Below are 25129 nucleotides of genomic sequence, written 5' to 3'. Positions count from 1 at the left end.
TTATGTTAGTTCCAAAAACTAATCATAAATACATACAGGCACTTGCAACCCAAACAAAATCCATGCTTCAAAGTTCAAACCAAACCAAAGTGGGACAAATAAGGAAAATATTGCAAAATCTTACAGTCCATTGCCTATATTGTGCTCAAACTCCCGGTCAAAAACCCTACTCGAGAAAGCATTGCAATCCAATTCCAAACACCACTCAAATCATCTAACTTTACTATGAAAAGAAAACAGGTAAGAAATCATCAGTCTTGCTTTTGTGCACATCTTATTAACTTGCACCGAGCACACTGAATAGGAAAAGAAAAGACAACTTATCTGCAGAATGCCAACAAAGTTATCACTGTGTATACAGTATTAAATCATAATCCATAGGCACTTAATGATGCATGAACCATGCATCAAATTTCCTACAGGCTTGTCACATTAGACATACTGCAAATCATGAACTGCTAAACAAAGCAATGCTACAAATGGGTATTCAGCAAAACAAGCTATGAGAATTTCTTTGACAACACAATAGTAAGACAACGTTTATCAATGCCCCCAACTTTTCAAACAAAAAGTAACATACCCATAAGTTTAAACAAGTTCAAGATCATGCAGGAAAAAGTTCTCAGCTCATATGTACATATTAAACTTCAAAATAATTATGGCCAAAAATAGAATCCTGGGAATTGTAGACCATTAGAAAAATAATTCTACATTGTGCACCAAGCAAGACACTCGTGACAGTACATAGAGGTATTTTGTATCATTCAGTCATAACTGGCTTGTTCTCATTAGCTTTTGGCCTCTGTTCCTTGGGCTTCTGTTCCTCGGATTTCCTGCAAAATAGACAACCACATTCAAACTATGCACAAAAGATAATTGATTTCCTTAAAATGTACATCTTTCATCGTAGATAGATGGATTAAAAACAGATTATGTCCAAGAGAGAAAGTACTATGAATACTATTCATTAAAGAATGAGAACATATGTATAACAACAAAGAGGTAACTACCAGTAACTATTACCATTAAATGCCTCCAAAGACATGTTGTAACTCACGGCAACAACCAATTGTAGAAATGTCGAAAGATAAAATTATTAAGGGGTAAATGTAAATGGTCTGTCTGTCTTTGTCAAACATTCCTTGGAAATATTGACAGAAACAACTACCTAAAATTCCTGAAGAGGAATCAGCTGAATAATTTCAATGCAATACAAAAATATATTTGACCTTGTTGCTTCTAGGTTATGTGTTGCACAAGTTTCCTTCACGTGAGGTTTTCAAGGTCAGCTCAACTGACAACAACTCGAAAGATTTATTAAAAGAATGCAACAGGCGCTTCCTTAGCGTCAAGGGTTAGCACAAGTGGTCATGAGCCAACTGTAAGGTCTATCCCCCAAAGTCAGGGAGGTCACTGATTCAACCCACTTAACCCCCTCAGGGTTAGGCTCCATACTCGGGGCCAACAGATTACCCCATTTACCATCTGCAGGGTCACAGTGCAGTACTTGAAAGGCTTTCCACAAGGTGTTTTCCTTCAGGAAAAAAGATGTAAAAGCTGGAGCATAACGGAACATGAGCTACACATCATTAAATAAGTTCAACTACATCAGAAGTCAAAGGGTTTTTGAATGACGTGATTGATGGATTGCTCAATACAAAGGATCACTGAAAGAGAAACACACACAAGCATGGAAAACAAGGATTCTGTTTCCACAGCACATCATAAACCAGCATGTAAACAAGATTGTGATAGAGACAACCCACATTAGCAGAGTAAGGAGCCAATCAAAAGGGCAAACATCTCAAGAGATCATGTCTAAAGAGTTTGTTTGCGTGAAGTTGAAAATTACAAATTAATGCGATGAGTAGGGTATACATTGAGTAGATACACCAACAATTTCAAACCTAAATCAATGCTCTAGTGCAGCGACAATAATAGATATCAGTCCAACTAGGATTATGGCCATTCCAACCTTATGCAGTATGAAATATAATTTGTAAACAAGAACAAATTATACTCTAAAAGACAAAAGCACAGCATATACCCCCCTTTGGGAAGCATTATAAGCTAGAGTCACTAGGCCTTGATTTTGCATTTCAATTTAAATCCTTGAGTTAACACTGATGAAGATTTCATGTAACCCTTAAATGAACACCTAGTGTCTGATGGAGGTTTCATGAGAACAATAGCTAAAGGTTCCTAGATCAGTGTTGAAAAAATTGGCATCAGCAAAAAATCAACAAGAATCCAGAAAACATCAACAAAAAATCAGCAAGCTGCAGTACATATTAAAAAATACACAATATATTAATTTTTCAAAATCAAAAAAAAATCAGGTAAATTTTGCCAAAGGAGAAAATCAAAAAAAAATCAGGCCAAAAAATCAGCTGGCTGAAAAAATTATGATTTTTCAGGACATCGACAAAATATAGACGACACTTTTATTAATCTCCAATTATGTTCACATTTATCATAATCATAGTTGATAGGCCACCAAGTCAATTCAACCTTCAACTCGGCTCAAGGGGCCAATTCAATCCAAGTTGGAAACCAAGTCATTGAATCAAGTCAATCCAAGTTGAAAACCGAGTAATGGAATCCAAGTCAATCCCAGTGCAAGTTGAAACCCAAGTTGATAGGTGGTTGAGTCTAAGTTTCAGTCCAAGTTTTAAAACTATGACCTTAATCATGTAGTGTAACAAAGATTTCTGAACATTTACTTCACTTATTTATACAAATTGGAACAAATTACTGCCATGTTATTCCATAAAATAAGCAAGCAATGTTGTAGTTAGGTAACTTGGTAAATTACAAGTTGAGGGAGAAAATTACAAGTTCATATAACACAACTGATATAAAATGTTACCATATCAATAAAAATTGATGCTAACGATCAGTTAAACAATTTAGCATTTAAAATATACGGTTAGAGGTTTAAGTGGAAAACCCACCATAACCATTTTAGGGTGTTATGAATGTTGTAATGTGCATCCAACATTCAAATTCTTTGACTCTTAGACCTAAACAAGCAAGGCCTAGCAAAACCTTCCAACATTGGTTAACAACTGAAGACCTAAACCTACCTGAAACTTTGAAAAAGAATAGTCCCTTTACATCCCTCAACTCAAGCATTGTGCCCTTTTTCTTCAAGACTAGGAGGATGTGTTGAGGTGGTCTAGGAATATAGACCATGGGTTTCTTAACCCAAGCTAGTTTATGAAGCTCTGAGAGATATTCTGCCTTTTATGTAGTAGCTAGCCCTCTCCAAAAAAGTCCTTACCCAAAACAATGGATAAACAAGGAGTTGGAATGTGCCCAATAGATGTCTTTTATGCAAATAAGACTGAATTAGTAGATCACCTCTTTGTAAATTGTTTCTCCTCAAGCCCTATCATAAAGGAGGTCTTATGGTTAGTTTATAGCTCAATTGTTTGGAACCAAGGTACTTTGCTAGACTCCTTCCAATTCTAGATTTATGATGAGGCTACATTAGAGTGTTGAATTTTCCTTGTACCCTGGATCTGGTCTATGTCTAAACTAGAGCATAGACACACTAAAGATACACAACATTAATAGCAATTTGCAGCTAGATCCTCCTACTCGACCTCCTCCTCCCTTTTGGTAGTGGCTCCTTTAGTTGACCAGATCATGGAGAAACTCACCCTTCTTGCTATTGTGGCTCCTTTAAGGCAAATATGCGACTAGGTCCTTTAGCTTCCCTCTCTCCACAAGTGAAAGTCCTTCTCCACTTATGTGTCTCTACCTTTCCCTTGGCCTCCTATTTATAGTTTTCCTTTAGGTTATCTAGGGAACCTTTGGCCCTTTAAGGTTTTGCCCACTCAACCCTTTAACCATAAATTAGAATAAATAATTAATTGACTTAGGTCCAAACCCACAACTTTGGGTCAAAACCCCAACCACTTGGGTAACTTGCCCAACCAACTCACTTTTGGTGGGTTTCCTTCCCTCGGAAATACCTTTCAAGATACCTAAATTCCAACACTCCCTCTTATTGAGGAAGGTATTTCCTTCACACTTTGAAATCCCCAACTCCATGACATTCTTAGCATACCCATGATTGTCCCTGCATGAGTCATGACTTCCCCTTGCGTAGCCATATCTTTCCTTGCATGTGCCACATCTTCTTTTGTACATGGACGAGCTTTATCTTGCATGGTGCATAATTGTCCTCACATGCAACATGACTTTTCCTTGCACTACCATGAGTGTTCTCGCATGGTTCGTGACTGTCATTCCATGGGCTAAAAACTACACTCTCTTGCTTGAACCTGAAGATTCAAACTTCCATTGGGCAGTTGATGTTCCTTTGCAATCTCCCTCTAAAGCTATGTTTTTTCAATTACTTCAACCCAAATCAATTCTTCATTTAACAATGCATCCAATTATTAACAATGTTTCCAATCATAAACAGTAATTGAAGTTAGAACAATATATGCAATGACAAAGGAGACAATATAACACAACCACAAGGGACACCAAATTGGTCAAAGACCAGGGAAAAACCTCACTATGGGGGAAAACATTTCAAATCTTCTTCTTATTAGATTGTCATAAAATGCTTTAGCAAAGAGTACAATGAGCCCAATACATAATCATCCAGCAAAGATTTACCCATTACAAATTAGAAGCAGACTTCCAGAATCACTGTACAACAGAGAGACACCTTCCAACCTTCAGATATCTACGGTCAACTGCGGCCAACTATCAAACCCTAGCTCAAAACCCCAGTCACACTCATCAAGTTATTTTGTGAGCAATTGTGTCTTCTCGATTGCTCCCTGAGACATTGTAAGCAAGCGACTATGGCTTCCCAACTGTCAAACCCTAGTTCAAAACCCAATCACACTCATCAAGATGTTATGTGGGCGACTGTAGCTTCCCAGCCGCTCTATGAGGCACTATGAGCGTGCGACTACAGTCAAATCTGACCTGCGGCAAGCGTGCGACTGGAAAACAGAAAACTAAACACGTGCAAGCCTCAAACCTGTAGTTTCGGATCTTGTGCAAGTTTCCTTCGTCAACCAAACAACAGAAGAAGAGAAGAAGATGTTTGTTGATGATGTTTAAATGAGCTTGAGGTCTCTTGTATTTATAGGCTTCCATGGGGGTCCATTTGGTGTTGAGGTCAAACTGTCCAATTGTACATGTGTGTGAGGCTGACCTGTCCCAATGTACATAAGTGGGTACATAAATTCAAAAACCAACTTCTGCTTGTCCAAATGAGGTGATCTTTAGGTCGATTTTGGTCCTCTCAAAAGAATTCAAACTAGGAAGAATTCCACCTACCAATATTTGTTCGTTGATCATCATATTATGTCGTGTCCATCTCTGCTCAACTCTATCTGTTGAAAGTTGAAACATTCTCGAATCTAAAAGAAGAATCGGGGAGCATTGGCTGCCACCCTCTATCTCATGGGGGAGTCACATATCTTAACCCCATATTGAGCAATAGGATATTCAAACACACAGGGGAGCACATCTCAACCTTGGAATCATATCGAGGAGCTTATTCTCAACCCAAAACCACAAAGGGGAGAAAATCTTAACCCAATCCTATTGCCTGCCGATTTTCCCATCAATGACCCTCAAGAGTCATGAGGTAGAACACTTGCATCATATCCAACATGGGTTGTACACCCCAAGTACACTCTCAAACCGTTGGCCAAACGAGGAGTAGTATTCCCAACAAGCTTGGCTTGTGGGTATGATGCCAACTAGGGTATGCTCTACATAGACCAAATAGGGGAGCAACATCTCCAACCCTATGGGTAATAGATATGGGTAATACCCTATTGTCCAGAGATCCCTCAACCCCAGGAGACCTGTATCTCAATTCCTCACCCTGGGAGCTCAACAAGGGGGAAGAGTTGGCGCAATGTCCTCGATCAGCGATGCCCCTTATCAAGAGGGGTCACATCCATCATTCCAAGTTGTTCTCTAAATACCAAGAACTTCCCTCTCCGCAAAGCCTTGGTGAGAACATCTGCAATCTTCTCAACTGTCGATATATGGTGAAGTCTAACAACTCCTCTCTACAGCATGTCTCGAATGAAGTGATATCGGATCTCTATGTGCTTGAACTTGTCATGAAATACAGGATTCTCTTCCAAACGTATCCACTCTTATTATCACAATATATCACTATAGTATCTAGGACCTACTCAAATAGCTCTCCAAAGAGCTTCCTTAACCAAACTACTTAGCAACTAGCCATGCTAGCAGCAATATATTCTGCCTTGACTGTACTCAATGCTACGGACTTCTACTTCCTACTCATCCAAGATATCATGGCAAATGCAAGACTAAAACAACATCCATACGTACTCTTCCTATCAATAACAATTCCTGCCCAATCAACATCGATGTATCCATGAAGTCAAACATCTCCGGCAAAATATCTCAAACCAAGTGAGATCATCCCATGAAAATATCTCAAGATGTGTTTGGCAACGATCCAATGTGCATGGAGGGGCTATTGACTTAGTGTGTTCACTGCATAGTATATGTTTGGACGGGTGTTCACTAGGAACATTAGAGCCCCAATCAACTATCTATACTCAGATGGATTCACCAAATCGGATCCCGCAGCTTCTCCACATAACTTCTTGAAGTTCATTTCCATCAGTTCGGCCATGGACTTCCATTATGTAATTCCAAATCTCTCTAACAACTTCATAACATATTTTCCCTGTGAAAGGAAAATCTCATCGGGTCTTTGCCACACCTCAAGACATAGAAAGTAGTGCATGAGTCCGAGGTCCTTCATCTTGAATTCAGAGGCTAGCTCCCTCTTACACTCGATCATCAAAGGCTCACTACCTATCAAGAATAGATTGTCAACATATAAAACCAAAATCAACAGCATACCTTGGACAACCTTGAATTAGAGGTTGGAATCAGAATTGCTTCTTGTGAATCTCCGCTACACCAAATAACTGTCTATGCGGGCGCACCATGCTCTGGCGGCTTGCTTCAAACCATACAATGCCTTCTTTAACCTACAAACATGTGTCTTTCGATCCTCTTCTTCAAATCATTGTGGTTGCTCAACATACACTTCTTCTTGTAACATACCATGGAGGAATGCAATCTTTACGTCCATCTGATGATGAGTCCATTCTTGACTTGCGACAAGGGCTATTATCGAACAAATGGTTGTGTATCGAGCCACAGGTGCAAAGATATCATCATAATCCCCTCCCTCTTTTGGTGAGAATCCTCAAGCTACGAACCTTGCCTTGTATTTCTCAATGCTACATTCGAATCCATGCTTGATCTTGAATAGCCATTTTGAAGTCACCACAAATTTCCCCTTCGGTCTCAGCACAACATCCCATCCATCATTTTTCATAATCGATTCATACTCCTCGGCCATAACATCTTTCCAAACTTGTTCTTTTACGACTTCTTTAAATGTGGAAGGTTCGGCTTGAATCATAGTACTCATGGTTGCAACCTATCCTTGGTACCTACATGGTTGCTTCCTTTCTCTAAACGATCTTTGAACAAGAGCATGTCTCTTAGCATCTTGTAGCGTGTCACGAAGGCAAAGTGGTCTCTTCCTAGTAGGAAAGAATGGTTGTGTATTGAGCCACAGGTGCAAAGATATCATCATAATCCTCTCCCTCTTTTGGTGAGAATCCTCGAACCACGAACCTTGCCTTGAATTTCTCAATGCTACCATCATTTCCATGCTTGATCTTGAATAGCCATTTTGAAGTCACCACAGATTTCCCCTTCAGTCTTGGCACAACATCCCATACATCATTTTTCATAAACGATTCATACTCCTCGGCCATAACATCTTTCCAAACTTGTTCTTTTACGACTTCTTCAAATGTGGAAGGCTCAGCTTGAATCATAGTACCCATGGCTACAACATATCCCTGGTACCTACATGGTTGCTTCCTATCTCTAAATGATCTTTGAACAGGAACATGTCTCTCAGCATCCTGTAGCATGTCACGAAGCCAAAGTGGTCTCCTCCTAGTAGGAGGATCATTTGGAGGAAGGGATCCATAGGCTCCATGCGATCATCAACAATATCAATCTCGAACTCAGGCATGGAAGGACCATCTAGAAGAAGGTCTTTTGCTTTTCCAAGTGCAGCACCTTCATCAAATGTTACATCCCTGTTAATTTTAACCTTCCTATGACCAAAAATATATATTCTATATGCTTTAGAATTTTCATAATAACCAACCAACATACCTTTTCTTCTTGTAGCCTCCAACTTGTTCCTTTTGTCCTTCGCACAAGAAAATATACGAGGCATCCAAAGATGTGGAGATGGCTAACGTTGAGCTTGACACCTATGAACACTTCTTCGAGGGTCTTTTTTCCAGTGCTTGATGAGGCACCTTGTTTTGAACATATGCAGCAATATGTGTTGCTTCTCCCCAAAGGAACTTTCGCAACTTTTTATCATGGAGCATGGCACAGGCAGCTTCTAATATAGACTTGTTATTTATTTTCGCTAATCCATTTTGTTTGGGCGTATATGGAACAATTGTTTCCTTCTTGATTACTTCTTTCTGGCAACATGATATGAATTCATTTGACATGTATTCCCCACCATTGTCAAACCTGAATACTTTGATTATCTTTCTTGTTTGATTTTTTATCAAAGCTTTGAACTCTTTGAATATTTCAAAGGCTTCATCCTTGTGCTTCAAACAATATATCCATGTCTTTCTAGAGAAGTCATCAATGAAGGTGATATAGTAGAGATGGCCACCAATAGACTGCACGGGCATTGGACCACATATATCAGAATGGATGAGATGGAGGATGTTAGTTGTCTTGTTCTCGCTAGAGGGGAATGGTCCCCTTATCTTCTTTCCACTTGCACAACCTGGACATACTCCATCATGATGGGCTTGAACATCAAGAATACATCAGGAATACAAAAGGCCAATTTCCTTAATTTCAGAAGAGCATCATAATGTAGATGAGCCAATCTTCGGTGCCATAACTCAATTAGGTGATTAGTATTATGAACCAATGCTAGAAGTGGTCTTCTAGTGACTATAAAGTCCTTCAAATCTTGATCCTAATGTGAATGCATCTCTCATAGGTGAACCAATAGACCAAGCCAGAACTTTTCCCTTGATGAAGGCAACCTTCATCCCTTTATCTTCCAAAGCAGATATAGATACCAAATTCTTCATTAATCCTAGTACATACATAACATCATGCAACAAAATTGATTCCCTAGAATTCAAATGAAATTTGACAAACCCAAAACCTTTTACGAGATGAGTGGAGTTGTCTCCAAGAATAATCTTCAACTTAGTCTCCCTCTCTACTAGATTAGAGAGAATTTCCTTATATCCAGAGAAATGATGAGTGGCCCCACTATCAACCAACCAACTATCCCACGAATCCAGAGGAGAAGAACTAGTAAGTGCAGAAATAAGAATGTATTCAGATTGATTTACAGCATTACTTTCATACCTGGGAAATCTTGACTTCTTTTGAGGACGATGATCTTCTTCATGGTCGCTTGAGGTATCTCTTCTTCTACTTTCATATATTTTATTGCGGTCATTTCTTCGATAATCTTTTCTCCTTTGATTATTGAACCTATTGTTGTTTCTAGTGTTGTAATGTGGCCCTTTGTTCTTCTCGAGACAATCTCATGCATAGTGACCCTTCTTGTGACAATTATAAAATTCAATATGAGACGATGTTTTATCATTCTTTCTTTTTGCATTTTGAGGAGGAGGCTTTCTTGATGGACCTACTTTTCCTTTCTTCTTCTTTTTGTCATGAGTGATATATGTAGCGAGCTCTCCTTCTTCATATTTTTGAATTCCTCCTCTTGATATCATCCTTGATTCTTCTTGTGTAAGCTTTCCAACTATTTCATCAAATGACGGGAGGACACTGTTGTTGCTTATTGCAATAATCAAGGTTTCCCATATAGGAAGGAGACCTCTTAGAGTCACAATCACCAATTCCTTGCCAAGCACTGATTGTCCCACTCTTTGCAAGTGATCCCTAAGACGAGATATCCTATGTAGGATTGCACAGACTCTCCTTTGTTCATCTTGGTGTCTTTGAGTTGATCTTTCAAGGAGATGATTTCATTCAAATTGTTGACTTCATACATGTCGGCTATCTTATCATACATGTCTTTAGACCTTCTTAAGTTTCCAACATATGCAAGTAAATTATCTTGTAAACCATCAGTTATAATTTGCTTTGCTTTTTACTCACCTTTATTATGCTTGTTTTTGGCAGCAGCTAAATCATTCTCTAGAGGCTCGAGTACTCTTCCTTGAATATAGTCCAAAACATCATTGTTATCAGCTATGATCTCCAACCTGACTTTCCATGCAGCAAAATTGGATGAGTCACCCAACTTCTCATCACTCTTGAAGAAGGAAGTCATCTTGACTTTGACTAGATCGACTCTTTCAACTTTCCAAAGATGATTGCTTCAATGCTTGTCTCCTTTTGGGCTTGTCCTTCACCTTAGCTCTAATACCATGTTAATTTTCAGATTGTTCTATGTTGTTTCAATTACTTCAGCCCAAATCAATTCTTCATTTAGCAATGCATCCAATTATTAACAATGTTTCCAATCATAAACAGTAATTTAAAATAGAACAATATATGCAATAGCAAAGGACACAATAGCACAACCACAAGAGACACATGATTGGTCAAAGACCGGGGAAAAACCCCAATATGGGGGAAAACCCTTTCAAATCTTCTTCTTATTAGATTGTCATAAAATGTTTCAGCAGAGAGTATAATGAGCCCAATACATAATCATCCAGCAAAGATTTACCCAATACAAATCAAACGTAGACTTCCAAAATTACCGTACAACAAAGAGAAACCTTCCAGCCTTCAGACATTTGCGATCAACTGTCAAACCCTAGCTCAAAATCCCAATCGCACTCATCAAGTTATTTGTGAGCATGTCTTCTTGGTCGCTCCTTGAGACATTGCAAACAAGCGGTCGTGGCTTACCAACTGTCACACCCCAGTGGAAAACCTAGTCGCAGCCATCAAGATGTCATGTGGGCAACTGTAGCTTCCCAGCCACTCTCTTAGGCATTGCAAGCATGCGACTGCAATCAAATCTAACCTGGAACAAGCGTGTGACCAGAAAATAGAAACCCTCAACACGTGCGAGTCTCAAACCTATAGTTTCAAACCTTTCGCAAGCTTCCTTCTTCAGACCTGTGCAAACCAAACAATAGAAGAGAAGAAGATGCTTGATGATGATGTTTAAATGAGCTTGAGGTCTCTTGTATTTATGGGCTTCCATGGGGACCCATTTGGTGTTAAGGTCGACCTGTCCAATTGTACATGTGTGTGAGGCCAACCTGTCCAATTGTACGTGTGTGAGGCCAACCTGTCCCAATGTACATGAGTGGGGTACATAAATTCAAAAACCAACTTCTGCTTATCCAAATGAGGTGATCTTTAGGTAGATTTTGGTCCTCTTGAAAAGAGGAATTCAACGCAATCATCATCTTCATCATATGAGTTGTCCAAGGTGGAATTTCACCCTACTTGCATAAATTAACAATCTAGACTCCCTTTGAGCCTACACAACCTCCACTGGCTCACTCTGCTTGCCTGTGCACACTCTAATCGACGTGCTCTTCAAAGTAGCTATGATACCATGATGAATTTTCCTTGTAGCCCAAATATGGTCTATGTCTAAACTAGAGCATATTCACAATGAAGATACACAACATTAACAACACTCTGTAGCTAGATCCTCCTACTCGACCTCCTCCCTTTTGGCAGCGACTCCTTTAGCTAACCAGATCATGGAGAAACTTGACCTCCTTGCTACTACGGCTCCTCTGAGGCAAATTTGCGGCGCTTATGCCCTTTAGCCTCCCTCTCTTCACAAGTGAAAATCCTTCCCCACTTGTGTGCCTAGGCCTTTCCTTTCACCTCCTATTTATAGTTTTCCTTTAGATCCTTTAATGTTTTTCCCACTTAACCCTTTAACAGAGTGTTATCAAAACTAGTGGAACTAGTCGGTTCGGCCGTTTTTGGCCCAAAACCAGTTTGAACCGGGCCTCCGAACCAAAAAGGCCAGTTTGGAAACGAACTAGCCAGTTCAGGATCGGTTCCGTGCAAAAAAATATTGCTTTTTTTATTTTTTATTTGGTTGGCCCACTTTTTACTCTCCCCTAGGCTAGCCTAATATTCAAGCCTATGTCCCTCAGCCTAATAATCAAGCCTATGGCCCTAGTATTGCTATGCAATTCATGGTAATGTTAAATTCTAAGTAAAAGTGACATTTTCCTTAAATTTTCATTTTCATCCTTTACTTAAATTTTTAACATTACCATGAAATGACTCAAGATGTGTGAGAGTGGTTCCAACCTCATTGGATTTCATATGGAGAAAGTAGAATTTTAGATTTCCCTCAAAATCCAACAGACTTAACAATTTTTCAAGATTTCAGGATTGGGGAAATGCAACGTTTCCATTGGAACTAGTATTTAATAAAGAGAACCAAGCCCTATATGTACTTTGATGTTCGTGGCATTGGTTGTCAAACTCCTATATCTAAAAATGTACCCATCACTCAAACAAAATCTTGACATGACATGCTGTGTTTTTTCTATCTTATTTTAATGCCTAAATGGCAAACAAAATCTTGACATGACATGCTTTGTTTTTTCTATCTTATTTTAATGCCTAAATGGTTATATTAATGGCGAAAACCCCAATATAGGAAATGATTTTGTAGTGTTCCACGGGGACGCGTCCCCCGTGGTGTGGTGCACGCACACCACGCTTCCCACACACCCGAGATGGGTGGGCGCCTAGGGAAACGTTTCCCCACGACCCCCTTTTGGGAAGACGTGAGGAGACACAAGGGGGAACGTTTCCCCAATGTGGGGGACATGTCTCCCCAAAAGGGGTGCTTCTGGGCACACCCCCTCAAAAGGGGGATGTCCAAATGCAACCCTTTTGACGGGGGACGCCTAGAAGTACTCCTTCCGTTTTTCAAGAACTTTTGTGTGGGGAAATCTAATATTCAAGCCTATGGCCCTATTATTGCTATGTAATTCATGGTAATGTTAAATTCTTAAAGTAAAAGTGACATTCTCCTTTACAAAATCTTTCATTTTCATCATTTTACTTAAAAGATTTTGTAAAAGGAGAATGTCACTTTACTTAAATTTTTAACATTACCATGAAATGATTCAGGATGTTTGAGAGTGGTTTTGACCTCGTTGGATTTCATATGGAGAAAGTAGAATTTTAGATCTCACTCAAAATCGAGCAGACTTCACAATTTTTCAGGATTTCAAGATCGGGGGGATTGCAATGTTTCCATTGGATTTTGTCATGTACGAGGGTATGGAAGTAGTATTTAATCAAGAGCACCAAGCCCTCTATGTACCTTGATATTAATGGCACTGGTTGTCAAACTCCTCTATCATGACCCCTACTAAAAATGTACCCATCACTTAAACAAAATCTTGACTTGACATGCTACATTTTTTCTATCTCATTTTAATGCTTAGAGGGTGATATTGATGACAAAGATCCCAATATAGGTAATGACTTTGATGATATGTAGGTATTTGTTGTAGCATAACTTTTTGGATGCTAGTGGCCATCTAGAGCTTGTTTATTGATGTATTTTCAGTTCAAAGATGGATTGCACTCAGTGTTACAGGTTATGTGCACCCTTACATGCTATATAAATGAGAACTTTTGCTTATTTGTGTATAAATGGTTTGTATTCATATGGATGCACATGAATATATATGTTTTCTCTCAAATTTGAATATTTTAGGTGTTTTTGGTCAATTGGTTTTTTGGTTTAGTTTTTTTATCGGTACTAGGCCAATTTCGACCGATTCTCTTTTCAGAGGGTTTTCCGATTTGATCACCGATTCAATTCCGATAACATTATTATCTACTATAATCTATTTTGTTTAGTATTAATTCGATTATAGAATGATGAGTGATGAATTTAAATTTCAAATCAATTTACATTCTAGAGTGATGAATGATCATTTTAATTTGTAAATCAATGTAAATTCTAGAATGATGAATGATGAATATGGATCAATGTATTTCATTATTTAATCTCGTGGTGTATGGATGAATGATGTACGTACTAGTATGAACGATGAAAATGGACTAGTGTATTTCATTATTTAATTCAATTATGTATTGATTGATATATTTATGCTTTAATTATTGAATATGAATTTGAATTTATATATATATATATATTAGAAATATTATATACCTCGACTTCTCCCTGTCCCCCCTAAATTTCTCTAAAATTTGAGGGTACTTTCACACATCCCCCTGTTGAGGGTACTAGAGGCCATCTATAGCCTATTTGTTGATGTATTTTTGGTTCATAGATGGATTGCACTTGATACTATTTTGGTTATGTGCACCCTTACATGCTATGTAAATGAGAACTTTTGCATATTTGTGTATAAATGGTTTGGATTCATATGGGATGCACATGAATATATATATGTCTTTCTTTAAAATATGAATATTTTGTGTGTTTTTGGTAAAATGTTTTTTTCCGGTTTTTTACTGATTTAGGTCCGGTTCCTGGCTCACAGAGTTTTCAGTTCGATCACTGGTTCAGTTTTGATAACATTGCTTTTAACCATAATTTAAAATAAACAATTAATTGACATGGGTCCAAACCCACAACTTTGGGTCAAAACCCCAACCGCTTGGGTAACTTGCCCAACCAACTCACATTTGGTGGGTTTCCTTCTCTTGGAAATACCTTTGAGCTACCCAAGTTCCAAGTTCCATCATAGAGAATAGAGCTCATCACTGCTTTGTTCTATGGGGCCTTTGGTTGTCTAGAAACAAGATATTTTTACAAGATAACCCTTTATATATAGCTCAAGTAGTTGTGGCTTCGCTCCATTAAAATGTCTTAAAGAAAAGGTCGAAACGCACTCCCTTCAAAGATTCCCAAATCTTTAATGCATCCAATGACAAACACTTCCTTCGCATGGGATTTCTTTAATGAAGACTATGAAGAAACCCCTGGTAAATGTGGGGTTGTGGTCACTAGTGACCCTTGATATTTTTCGATGCACTAGTTTTCTTTAAAACAAGGAGCATCTCCTAGAACCAACAATAGAGTCGAGCTTATCAAATCCCACTAGCACAATTGGATTTCAAGGATTTCATTCCATAAGGTGCCAAGGTTCAAAACCCACAATGGTCAAGAAGAGATACCAAAAAATCTATGTTACCGGATCCGTCAGGCCCAGCGGCTGGATCCGCGGATCCCCGATCAGAGACGGATTCGGATCCGGATCCACGAAGATCTGCCCACCCAACATTTGTCTGTGTATAATATGGTTTGACGTCAACACATATTTCCAAATTATATCTCAATGCAGAATCTAGAAAGAAAATGTCAACGGATGAATAACCCGATATTGGAAAAATTAGCCGTGCGGGAGTTCATTAATCTGTGTGTAATATGGTTTGACATCAGCGCATATTTTCAAATTATATCTCAAGGCAGAATTCCAGAAAGAAAATGTCAGCGGATGAATAACACTATATTGGAAAAATCAGTCGTGGGAATAGTTAACAAGGGCATTCATTAATTTCAAGATTATAAACCTACGGTTGACCATATTATAGACTAGTAATTAATGTTTCAATATTATGATACATTAATTTTAATATATTAAATTAATAATTTTTTTCACCTGAAATTAATAATTATTTTAAAAATATTATATAGAAGTTTTATATTTAAAATTTTAAACAGAAATTATAATTTTTTTATTTTATACAAATTTAATTAATATTTATAAATAATATATTAATTCTGATATTATTTATTTAATATATCTAATATATATTTTTATAGGTACTATATATAAAAACTATATATTTAAAAATTAATATATGTTTTTATTTTATTTTTATATATAATTTATTTTTAAAAATTATAAAATATTTTATATTGTTTGTACTTGCCATATCCGGATCCTGGCTTTTCAAAAAGCTGGCGGATCCGTATCCAAATCCGGATCCGAATCCTGGTAACTTAGCAAAAAATCCAGCCATGTTAAGGGTTGGTGTGGCCCAAGCCAGGTGTGTTCCCCAGGTGATTTTGATAGCTCACAGCCTACTCCTGCAAGTCACAGACACGCTAACAAACAAAACAACAATAGAGCAGAACTTCTGCCCTATCATTATTCTGAAAACTGGTGCAGAAGAAGGGATAAAAAAAACTTCAAGTACTGGGTGACACCAATGTGCTTATAGATTGGGCAAATAGTAGATGTCAATTAACAAATGCAGTGCTAGGATCTATTATTCAGAGAGTTCTAGAGGTAAATCTTCATTTTGATTTCATTTCTCTTTCCCATATCTACAGTGTTTTCAACACAACAGCAGGCTCTCTTTCAAAAGATGCACCCTCCCTGCACGAAGAGTCATTGCTAACTGAATAAATCAGAGGTGCTGGCCTCCTGTCTGAAAATCTGGTTTCAATCATATGAAGATTTGTGCTGCTAAGATTGTAACTGGTTCTGATTGGGTTCTATGACCATACTTTTGCTGTTTAACTGTTGGTGCTTTTAAACTTCCAAGAAAAGTCATCAGAAGACTGTAACATGTCATTTCTATGTCTACTCTGTTCGGTACTGTGAGCACCTCCTCTGAAAGATCTCTGTACGATCCAAATCTGTCTGGGTCTTTTTTTCCAATTTTACAGGGGTTTTGTTTGTCCTTTGCTGCTGTAATTCAGAACATGCAATGTTTATCATTCAGGGGTCTTTTTTTTCCAATTTTACAAGGGTTTTTTTTGGTCCTTTGCTGCTGTAATTCAGAACTTGCAATGTATATCATTCAGGGGTCTTTTTTTCCAATTTTACAGGGGTTTTGTTTGTCCTTTGCTGCTGTAATTCAGAACTTGCAATTTAATATTAACATAGTTGTAATTGGCTGAAAGTAATTCAGAACTTGCAATTTAATATTAACATAGTTGTAATTGGCTGAAAATAATCAGCTTGCTAATGGGCCATATCGCGCTGTATATGCCTATCCTTGGATTTTGGTAGGTCAATGATCTAACAGCAGGCATATACAGCCAGGTGCATTTATGGTCCATGGGCAAGCTGCTTATTTGTTGCCGTATTTTCCTTGAGGCTTAATCTGTGTATACTTTGATCTCTTACAAGAAATATGGACTACAAAGCTTTTTTTCTTGGAATGTGTCTCTGAATGAGAGAGAGAGATATGTTCTGTGTGCACCCCACAATATTCTACAATTAGGGGCACATTTCAAATTTTGCAAAACTATCAAAGGCAATTCTCAAGACCCAACGAATTTTGTTTAAGCCATCAACACAAGAATATATATTATATAGGAGAAATACTTTGAAAGTTTGAAGTAATTAAATCATTAAGTATTGAATTTATGCAGTGATGCACAGCTTTGGGTACATCAACAATCATCTATAACAAGGTGTATAGGCTACTAGAAACAAAATGTGGCCTACATATTCTCGATCTTATAAGAAGCAAGTGGATCAGAAGACCATTCCTATTGTGTGTCGCCACCATATAAGGAATGTTAAGGCTTCATATCACAGAAGTTGATACCGGGTCACTGAAGGAGGTGTCACACGATACATTCTAATAGGATCATCTTTAGTAACCCAACCTTTAAAGAGAGTAATTTTATTACAAGATGGTCTATCATGCAACCGTACATGTCTCACCCCGGTGACACCTTGCAATGTAGAATTGGACGAGGGAAAACATACACTAATGATCTAGCATGACAGATGTAAAGTTCTCTTTCAAAATCAGTTCACAGAGCATAGCTACTATTTTCTGGATGTAGCATGATGGATTGTAAAATTCTCTTTCAAAGTCAGTTTACCGTAAGCGTGGTTACGATTCACTGGAAGTCTCTTATTTGGGATAAGCATGCAGACAGTACATTGCTCAAAGCTCTATGTTTTCTCCTTATATTCTGTTGCATCGTACTTCTGTTAACTTGTGATCACCCTTTATGCCAACCAATGACTTTCCTGCCAAAAGTTCTCTATTGTCCATCTTGTCTGGTAGTCTGTTTCATAAAACTGTCAACGAAAAAACCTCATTTATAGATCAGGTATAGAACTGGGCATTTGAGCCAACGGGGTGTCGGCCCACTAGTAAGGTCGAGCTATCTAACATGACTTGTTCTAACAGTAGCCTACTCCACTTGAATGGCACAATGCTTAGAGAGATGAGGTCAGGCACGTGCTGATCGATTTTTCTAAGACCTTGCGCCTGAGTGTGATGCGACGTAGCCTCCTAGCACTTGCTTCTTAAAGCACTTCCCCAACCCAGCCCAACCCAAAAAAAGGGAGCTATAACATGTCAACTAATATTCTGGATCTCATTCATGTTTACAGCTTCAAAGCCAGGATGCTACTGTTAATGCCAAACAGATAGATATAATAAATTGCAGCTCTAATTACAACCATGTCAAAGCAACAACTACGGATAGAATACATGTAGGCATCCTTAATATAGCACAAAAGCGACGCCATTAATCAATATGCCTGGCCAACCAAAAAAATTAAAGCATGGATCATAGAAAAAAGGGCAAATGCATTCTAGCGAAATGTAAACGAATCAGAGTCCATGCAAATTTCAAAATGACCTAACCACGAACAGACAGCGAGCGGACAAAAGCACTACGCGCGAGAGAACCGACACAACAACAGTGAGAGTTAGCGCAGCTCCAGCGCCATGGCCCTAGGAAGGGGTCGCAATCAGGATCCTCCCTTACCACCTGAGATCACTGCATTCCGAGAATTGGTAGCGGCAAGCAACAAACGGCCAGCAATCGAAAACCAGCAAAAGTTGTCAAGAGAATGGATTCCATCCCCACAGTCACTCTGTCGACTGAAAAATCCTGTAAAGCGGTGTTGAATCTTGCAAAAAGAGGGCTTATTGGACAGTTCACTGGATTATGGCCCTCACCTAAAGCTGTAGATGCCTGGGTGTAAAGGAACTAGCAATCTCTTGTCAAGGAAGGAATCAAAAGCCACTTCATCGGCAAAGGCTTCTTTGTATTCATATTTGAAGCGATAGAAGACAGGAACCTCATATTCAGAAATGGCCCGTATTTCATGGGGCCCCAGGGTTTGTATCTGAATAAATGGACTCCAGACTTCGACTCCAAAAGGTGTCTCTAGCTCCCCAACCTATGCAGATATGACAAGGAAGAAGACTCCAGAGATTTCGGGATCCTCGGAAGATGAGACAAACGAGAGGCCCTCAAAAAGAGTGGGGAGGAAATCTCACAGAGAGGCCAGAGAAGAAGAGGTGGAGAGACAAAAAATGCAAGGCAGCCAACCCATGATTGAGATGTCCATAGGTAGAAATACTAGAACCAGGCCTCCCAAGGGAGGAACTGCCCCACCCTCTGCTAGTAAATAATGCGATTAGTCTCTTGGAATTACAGAGGACTGGGGAATCCCTCAAAAGCTGAAGCAGTCAAGAACTTATTGAAATCAGAATTTCCTAAGATCCTCATGCTCCAAGAGACTAAAATAGAAGGGGAATCCCTTCTGGAACTCAGCAAAGTAAAATGGAAAACAAAAGCTAGAAAAGCAGTAAGTGCAAGGGGTACATGCGGTGGGCTTGCCACTCTCTAGGAGGAAGACAAGTTTCAACTTGAGAGCTCCTTCTAGACGCAGCACTGGATTTACACCGAACTCCGACACCTTCATAGTAAGATTACCTTTGCTCTCTTTAATCTTTATGTACCTGTCCTCTATGCAGAAAAGAAAGTCTGCTGGCAAACCCTGTCCGACTTCCTTGAAGCCTACTCCCTCAAGAATATAATTCTAGCAGGAGACTTCAATCTAATCCTTGACCCAAAGGAAAAAAGAGGAGGAACCAGCAACAGGGATCACTTCCTTCCTATTATGGAAGATCTGATGCAACAATGGGATTTACTGGACTTTAAGCCAAAAACAAGGCTTTACACTTGGACAAATAACAGAATTGGGGCGGAGCACATTTCAACCCAATTGGACAGATTTCTACTTCAGAGCACCCTCCTCTCAGAAAAGAAGATCATAGCCACAAAAATTCTGCCAAAATTGACTTCAGATCATAAACCCATCCTTCTACTGCTGGAAGAAGAGGAAAATTTGGGGCCAATACCCTTCCGGTTCAGCCCTCTTTGGGCAGATAGAGAAGGGTTTATGGATACAGTCAAGAAGGCCTGGTCCATCCATGTTTTTGGATCGCCCAACTATGTCTAGGAGCAAAAGCTAAAGGCCACCAAAATAGCCTTGAAAGAATGGATAAAATAGCCCACGGACTCTCCCACTAGCAATAGAAAACAAAACATTCAGCAGCTATATGATTTCCAAATGGGCCTGGAGCTGCAAGACATTACCTGCTCAGAAATCCAGTTTGAGCAAGATCTCCAAATCAGCACTTTTCGATCATTCAAAGAGGAGGAAGAATCCTTGAGGCTCAAATCTCGCAATCTCCGCCTTGTGTCTGGAGACAAAAATTCAACCTTCTTCCACAAGCAAATTCGAAACCTGACTCTCTAGAAACCACATTGCTGAACTCACATCACCAGATGGGGTTGTTCTCAAAGGCACAACTCTGATAAAAGAGGCTGCAACCTCTCACTTCCAGCAATTGTACAAAGAAGAAGGTGCGGATGATGAAGAGGAAGCACAAGACTTCCTCAAGCACGTCCCAAGACTGGTTAACGAGGAGGATAACTCATCACTCCTAAAGCCCTTCACTGAAGATGAAATCAACAATGTCATATGGAAGATGGAACCAGACAAAGCTCCAGGACCCGATGGGTTCTCCATCCATTTTTATAGAATCTGTTGGGACATCATCAAGGATGATCTGCATCAAATGATCAAAGGCTTCCTCGAAAAGCCAAAGTGGGAGGAAGCACAAACTCCACTTTCCTAGCACTAATACCAAAAGAATCGAATCCGGTGGCATTCAACCGATTTAGGCCAATCTCGCTATGCAATGCGTCCTACAAAATCCTCACCAAGTTACTTGCAAACAGAATGAAGCCGCTACTGGAAAAACTCATCTCTCCCAACCAAGGCGGGTTTGTCAAAGGCAAGCATATCCTGGACAACATGATTCTGGTGCAGAAATCATCCACTCCAACCATCAACGCAAAGAGCAAGGTATGCTCATTAAGTTGGACATGACGAACGCCTTTGACCAAGTAAGGCACTCTTTCCTCCTCTAAGTTCTTTCTGTTTTTGGTTTCAGTTCTGACTTTATAAAATTGATCAAAGCATGTATTGGAGAACCTTGGATAGCCCCTCTAGTAAATGGCAGGTCGGCAAACTACTTCAAAGCCTTAAGGGGCATTAGGCAAGGCTGCCCTCTGTCTCCCTTCATGTACATTCTAATGGCAGATCCCCGAAGCCAAAAGCTTATAGCAAAGAAGCACAATGGGACTCTTCCAGGCATCAAGGCGGTAAATGGACCAATCAACCATGCCTTGTTCGCCGATGACTCAATCCTTATGGGAGGAGCCTTCATTAAAATTGCAAGGGCCTTCAATGAAGTAATCCAAAGCTTCTGCAGAGTCTCCAAAGCTATGGTCAACAAGAGGAAAAGCGCAGTGTATGACTAGGCGGCAGATCAGCAAACTATTCTTAGGATTGCCCAAGCCCGGGGCTTCACCGCTAAGCCTCTTGGGGCAATTTCAAGTACCTAGGCTTGCCTCTTAGGACAATTTCAAGTACCTATTCTTGCCTCTAACACTAGGAACCAGCAAGGCCCCTCATTGGATAGAAATCATCAGCAAAATCAAGGCAAAATGACTGCATGGGGAGGCAATGGCTTACCATAGCCGAGAAGCTCATTCTTGTCAAATCAGTTTTCTCCTCCCTATCTACTAGGCTGCGTTTCTTTTAGCTCCAAAGATGATCACCGAACAGCTATCTACGTTGATTCGAAATTTCCTATGGCAAGGAGGAAAGAGGAACCAAAAAAAATCATTTTGTAAGCTGGGAAATAGTGAAAATGCCAACAACTGAAGGCGAACTGCAGGTAAGAGATCCCGGGCTAGCCAATCTGGCTTTGGGAGGTAAGATTCTTTGGAAAATCTTCTCAAATCATAGACATCCTATAAGCCAAGTTCTTATTAAAAAGTATCTGCACAGACTCTCAATAAACAATATGGAAGAAGGAGTTTCCTGCAAAGGAACCACGCTATGGAAGCTTTGTAGCCGAGGCTGGGAGTTCTTTAAAGACCAACTCTACAGCATCCCAGAAACGAAAAAAAAATTTGGTTGTGGGAAGATAAGATCATGGGCCTCCAACCCTTAAAACAAGCCCCAGAAATTGCAGATTTGTGCAACTGGCTCATCCAGAAAGGTATCCACAAGCTTGCTGACATATGCTCTTGGGACTCCGAAGGGAATTGGAGCAATTGGGCTCTCCACCGCCCTCTTGATTGGATGTCCCCCCAACTTCATCTCCTTCTAGCTAAGCTCTCTGGTCTGGCACCCGTGCATCTCCATTCGAGGGACAAGTGAGGTTGGGGGAAGACCGGAGCCTACTCAGCGAGGCAAGGCTTTGCAGCTCTTCAAAAACAACAACCTCAAATCCACTCTGCAAAGATTTGGCAGCATGTTTGGGACCCCTTTGGTCTCCCAAAAATAATTTTTTCTGCGGGATTCTCATGCACAGAAGGGTCCTCACTAGAGATAATTTAGTGAAACGTGGAATTAATGGTCCCCATAGATGCCCTCTCTGCTGCATGGCTCAAGAAACAATTGAACATTTGTTCATCGACTGCCCCTTCACTCAAGCAGTCTGGCTACAAGCAATGTTGGGGCTAAACGCCCAAATTCCAGCGCAGCGCTCAATCATTAGTCTCTTCGACTCATGGGAAGAGCGCTATCCTCACACTCTGAAGAGCAAAACAACGTGGGCTAAAATCTGGAGTGCAATTCCAAAATACACCTACTGGGGAATTTGGTTAGCTAGAAATGAAGCCATCTTCAACAATAGACTACAACCCACCCATATAGTGACTGCCAAAGCAAAAGCTCTATTGCTGGAAACATATGAAAACAGACCTCAAAAGACAGACAAATCTCTCCTCCATGAAGAACTCAACTAGATAGGAGAGTCCTTGAGGCGGACTAGCAATAAAAAGATCCCCACCCGACCTTGCCTCAATCCAGAGTGGCGGCTTCAGATCACTGAACCGGACTTTCAAAAGTGGTGGAAAGAACGGGGCAAAGTGTCGATATTCTTTGACAGAGCCTCCAAAGGAAACCCGGGGATATCAGGGGCAAGAGGAGCAATCTACTCTTCAGAAGGGCACAAAAAGAACAGCTTTAGTTGGGGCCTAGGACAAAGCACAAACAACCAGGCCAAGATTCTAGGACTGCTCAAAGCATGTCAACTGGCTCAAGGGAACAAAGGGGAAAATCTTCAAATCTTTGGGGACTCGGAGATCTTGATAAAAATACTAAACATTGGTGATCTACTCAACAGGACCCTTGAAAGAGTAAGAAATAAGGAAGCAGACATACTGGCAAATAAGGGCTGTCTATTAGCTCAAGGTCTTCTGTCAAAGAATGACACAGCAATAGAAAGGCACCCAATTCCTTAAAAGAGAGGATCAGCAGAGCAAGGTCTGGGCAGTCATTGCTACACCTCTCTATGCAAAGTTCTGGCTCCATGTAAGACCAAAGAAAGGCGATGGCAGCACCCACCCAACGCTGAAGATAGACGCTGTCATTCGCTGGTTAAAAGACGCTGTTAGCAGTCGATGTATGAGATGGGCTCACCTCAGCTCCAGCAGAATACAACGAACCTCGCATATGACCGCAGCTAACGCTATCATGACTAAAGAAGTTAACTCAAACAGCGAGGAATGAAACGGCTTCATAATATTTTTATTGTCAGAGGCTATCAGCGTGGAAATGAAACGGCTTCACAATATCTCCAGTGACAGAGGCTACAGGATGTCGAGATACAGGAATTGACTTCAAACAGCGAGGAATGAAACTGATTCACAATATTTTTATTGTCAGAGGCTAACAGCGTGGAAATGAAACGGCTTCACAATATCTTCATAGACAGAGGCTACAGGATGTCGAGACACAGGAAACGACTTTGGACAAAGCCAGGATCGCCTAATCCAACCAGAAGAAAAGCGGAAATGAATCTTAGACATCTCCCTTGATTTTAGAATCTAAGCGTTAAGCTAGGACCTCTTAACAATTCAACAAAAAAAAAAAAAGGGCAGCAAATGTATCAGCGAAAGTCTATTGGAAAAGCCGGATTTTGAGGATCCAGAATAGCCAGAAATCATACAGCAGAATGTAATAGTGGTGGTTTGGCTCAGGCACAACCTCACTTCTTATTAAAATTCAACCGCTTTTGTTAAAAAAAAATGTAAACGAATCAGAATTTCCAAACCGGTCACCGATTTTCGAAATAAATCCTTGATGGTGTTATGGTATATCAAACTAAGAAATATATGAATATATTTAGGTAAACCCTAAAATCGAAACCGTGACTAGCTTTTAAGGTAAGAAACGGACCTTTTATCAGCAGCAGCTCCTCCCTTCTGGCTGAGGAAGGACCTGAAGAGTGGTGAGTTCACGTCGTAAATCATCTCTGCGTTCTGGAAATGCAAATAAATCAAGGCCTGATACCTACTGGCAACCCCGCAACCCTAGTGGAAGAGCACAGAGATATCGTAGAGACAGGTTCTAAGCCTAAGCCTCTTGATCTTTCGGGAATACTCTTATAAGGATTTTCCAACGAGTTTGGGGAATAATTTTAAGGGTTTTCTAAGAAAACACAACCTTCGTGCACTTAAGGGTGGAGTGGGTGCCGTGTTAAAAGTTTAAACGGTTTTTTAGGGGATTTATGGAGAGAAAAAGGCATTAGTAGCATCGATTTTTAAAAAATTTATAATTTATGTAATAATCTAGAATTGTAGTGTTAAATTTAAATTTAAAAATATATATATATATATATATATAATAATCTAGAATGGTAGTGTTAAATTTAAAAATATATATATATATAGATTTATGGATGAAAAAATATTTAT

The 25129-nt window shown here is 39.6% G+C and overlaps 1 protein-coding gene across 1 annotated transcript; it reads right to left on the bottom strand.

Annotated features, from left to right (window-relative positions):
- Window positions 1–486: 486 nt before the first annotated feature.
- On the bottom strand, window positions 487–24854 carry LOC149263980 (wound-responsive protein-like protein). The gene is made up of 2 exons (XM_089427188.1): window positions 24612–24854; window positions 487–833 (listed from the first exon to the last, which is right to left on the bottom strand). The coding sequence occupies exons 1-2, from the start codon at window positions 24683–24685 to the stop codon at window positions 761–763; spliced, it is 147 nt and encodes a 48-aa protein (XP_089283314.1). The 5' UTR covers window positions 24686–24854; the 3' UTR covers window positions 487–760.
- Window positions 24855–25129: the final 275 nt, after the last annotated feature.

Source organism: Pinus tabuliformis, chromosome 6 (assembly GCF_031772625.1).
Source record: "Pinus tabuliformis cultivar Carrire ecotype Pingquan chromosome 6, CPIR1, whole genome shotgun sequence".
NCBI lineage: Eukaryota > Viridiplantae > Streptophyta > Pinopsida > Pinales > Pinaceae > Pinus > Pinus tabuliformis.
Note: the sequence above shows the minus strand (reverse complement) of the source record. Positions and strands in the feature narration are given on the sequence as shown.

What these genes read in the sequence shown, in the direction of transcription:
- LOC149263980 (XM_089427188.1), bottom strand. Translation starts at nt 24,685, where the DNA reads ATGATTTACGACGTGAACTCACCACTCTTCAGGTCCTTCCTCAGCCAG. An exon ending in GGAGCTGCTGCTGATAAAAG is followed by an intron (nt 834 to 24,611) that starts GTCCGTTTCTTA and finishes TCTATTTTGCAG; the next exon opens with GAAATCCGAGGAACAGAAGC.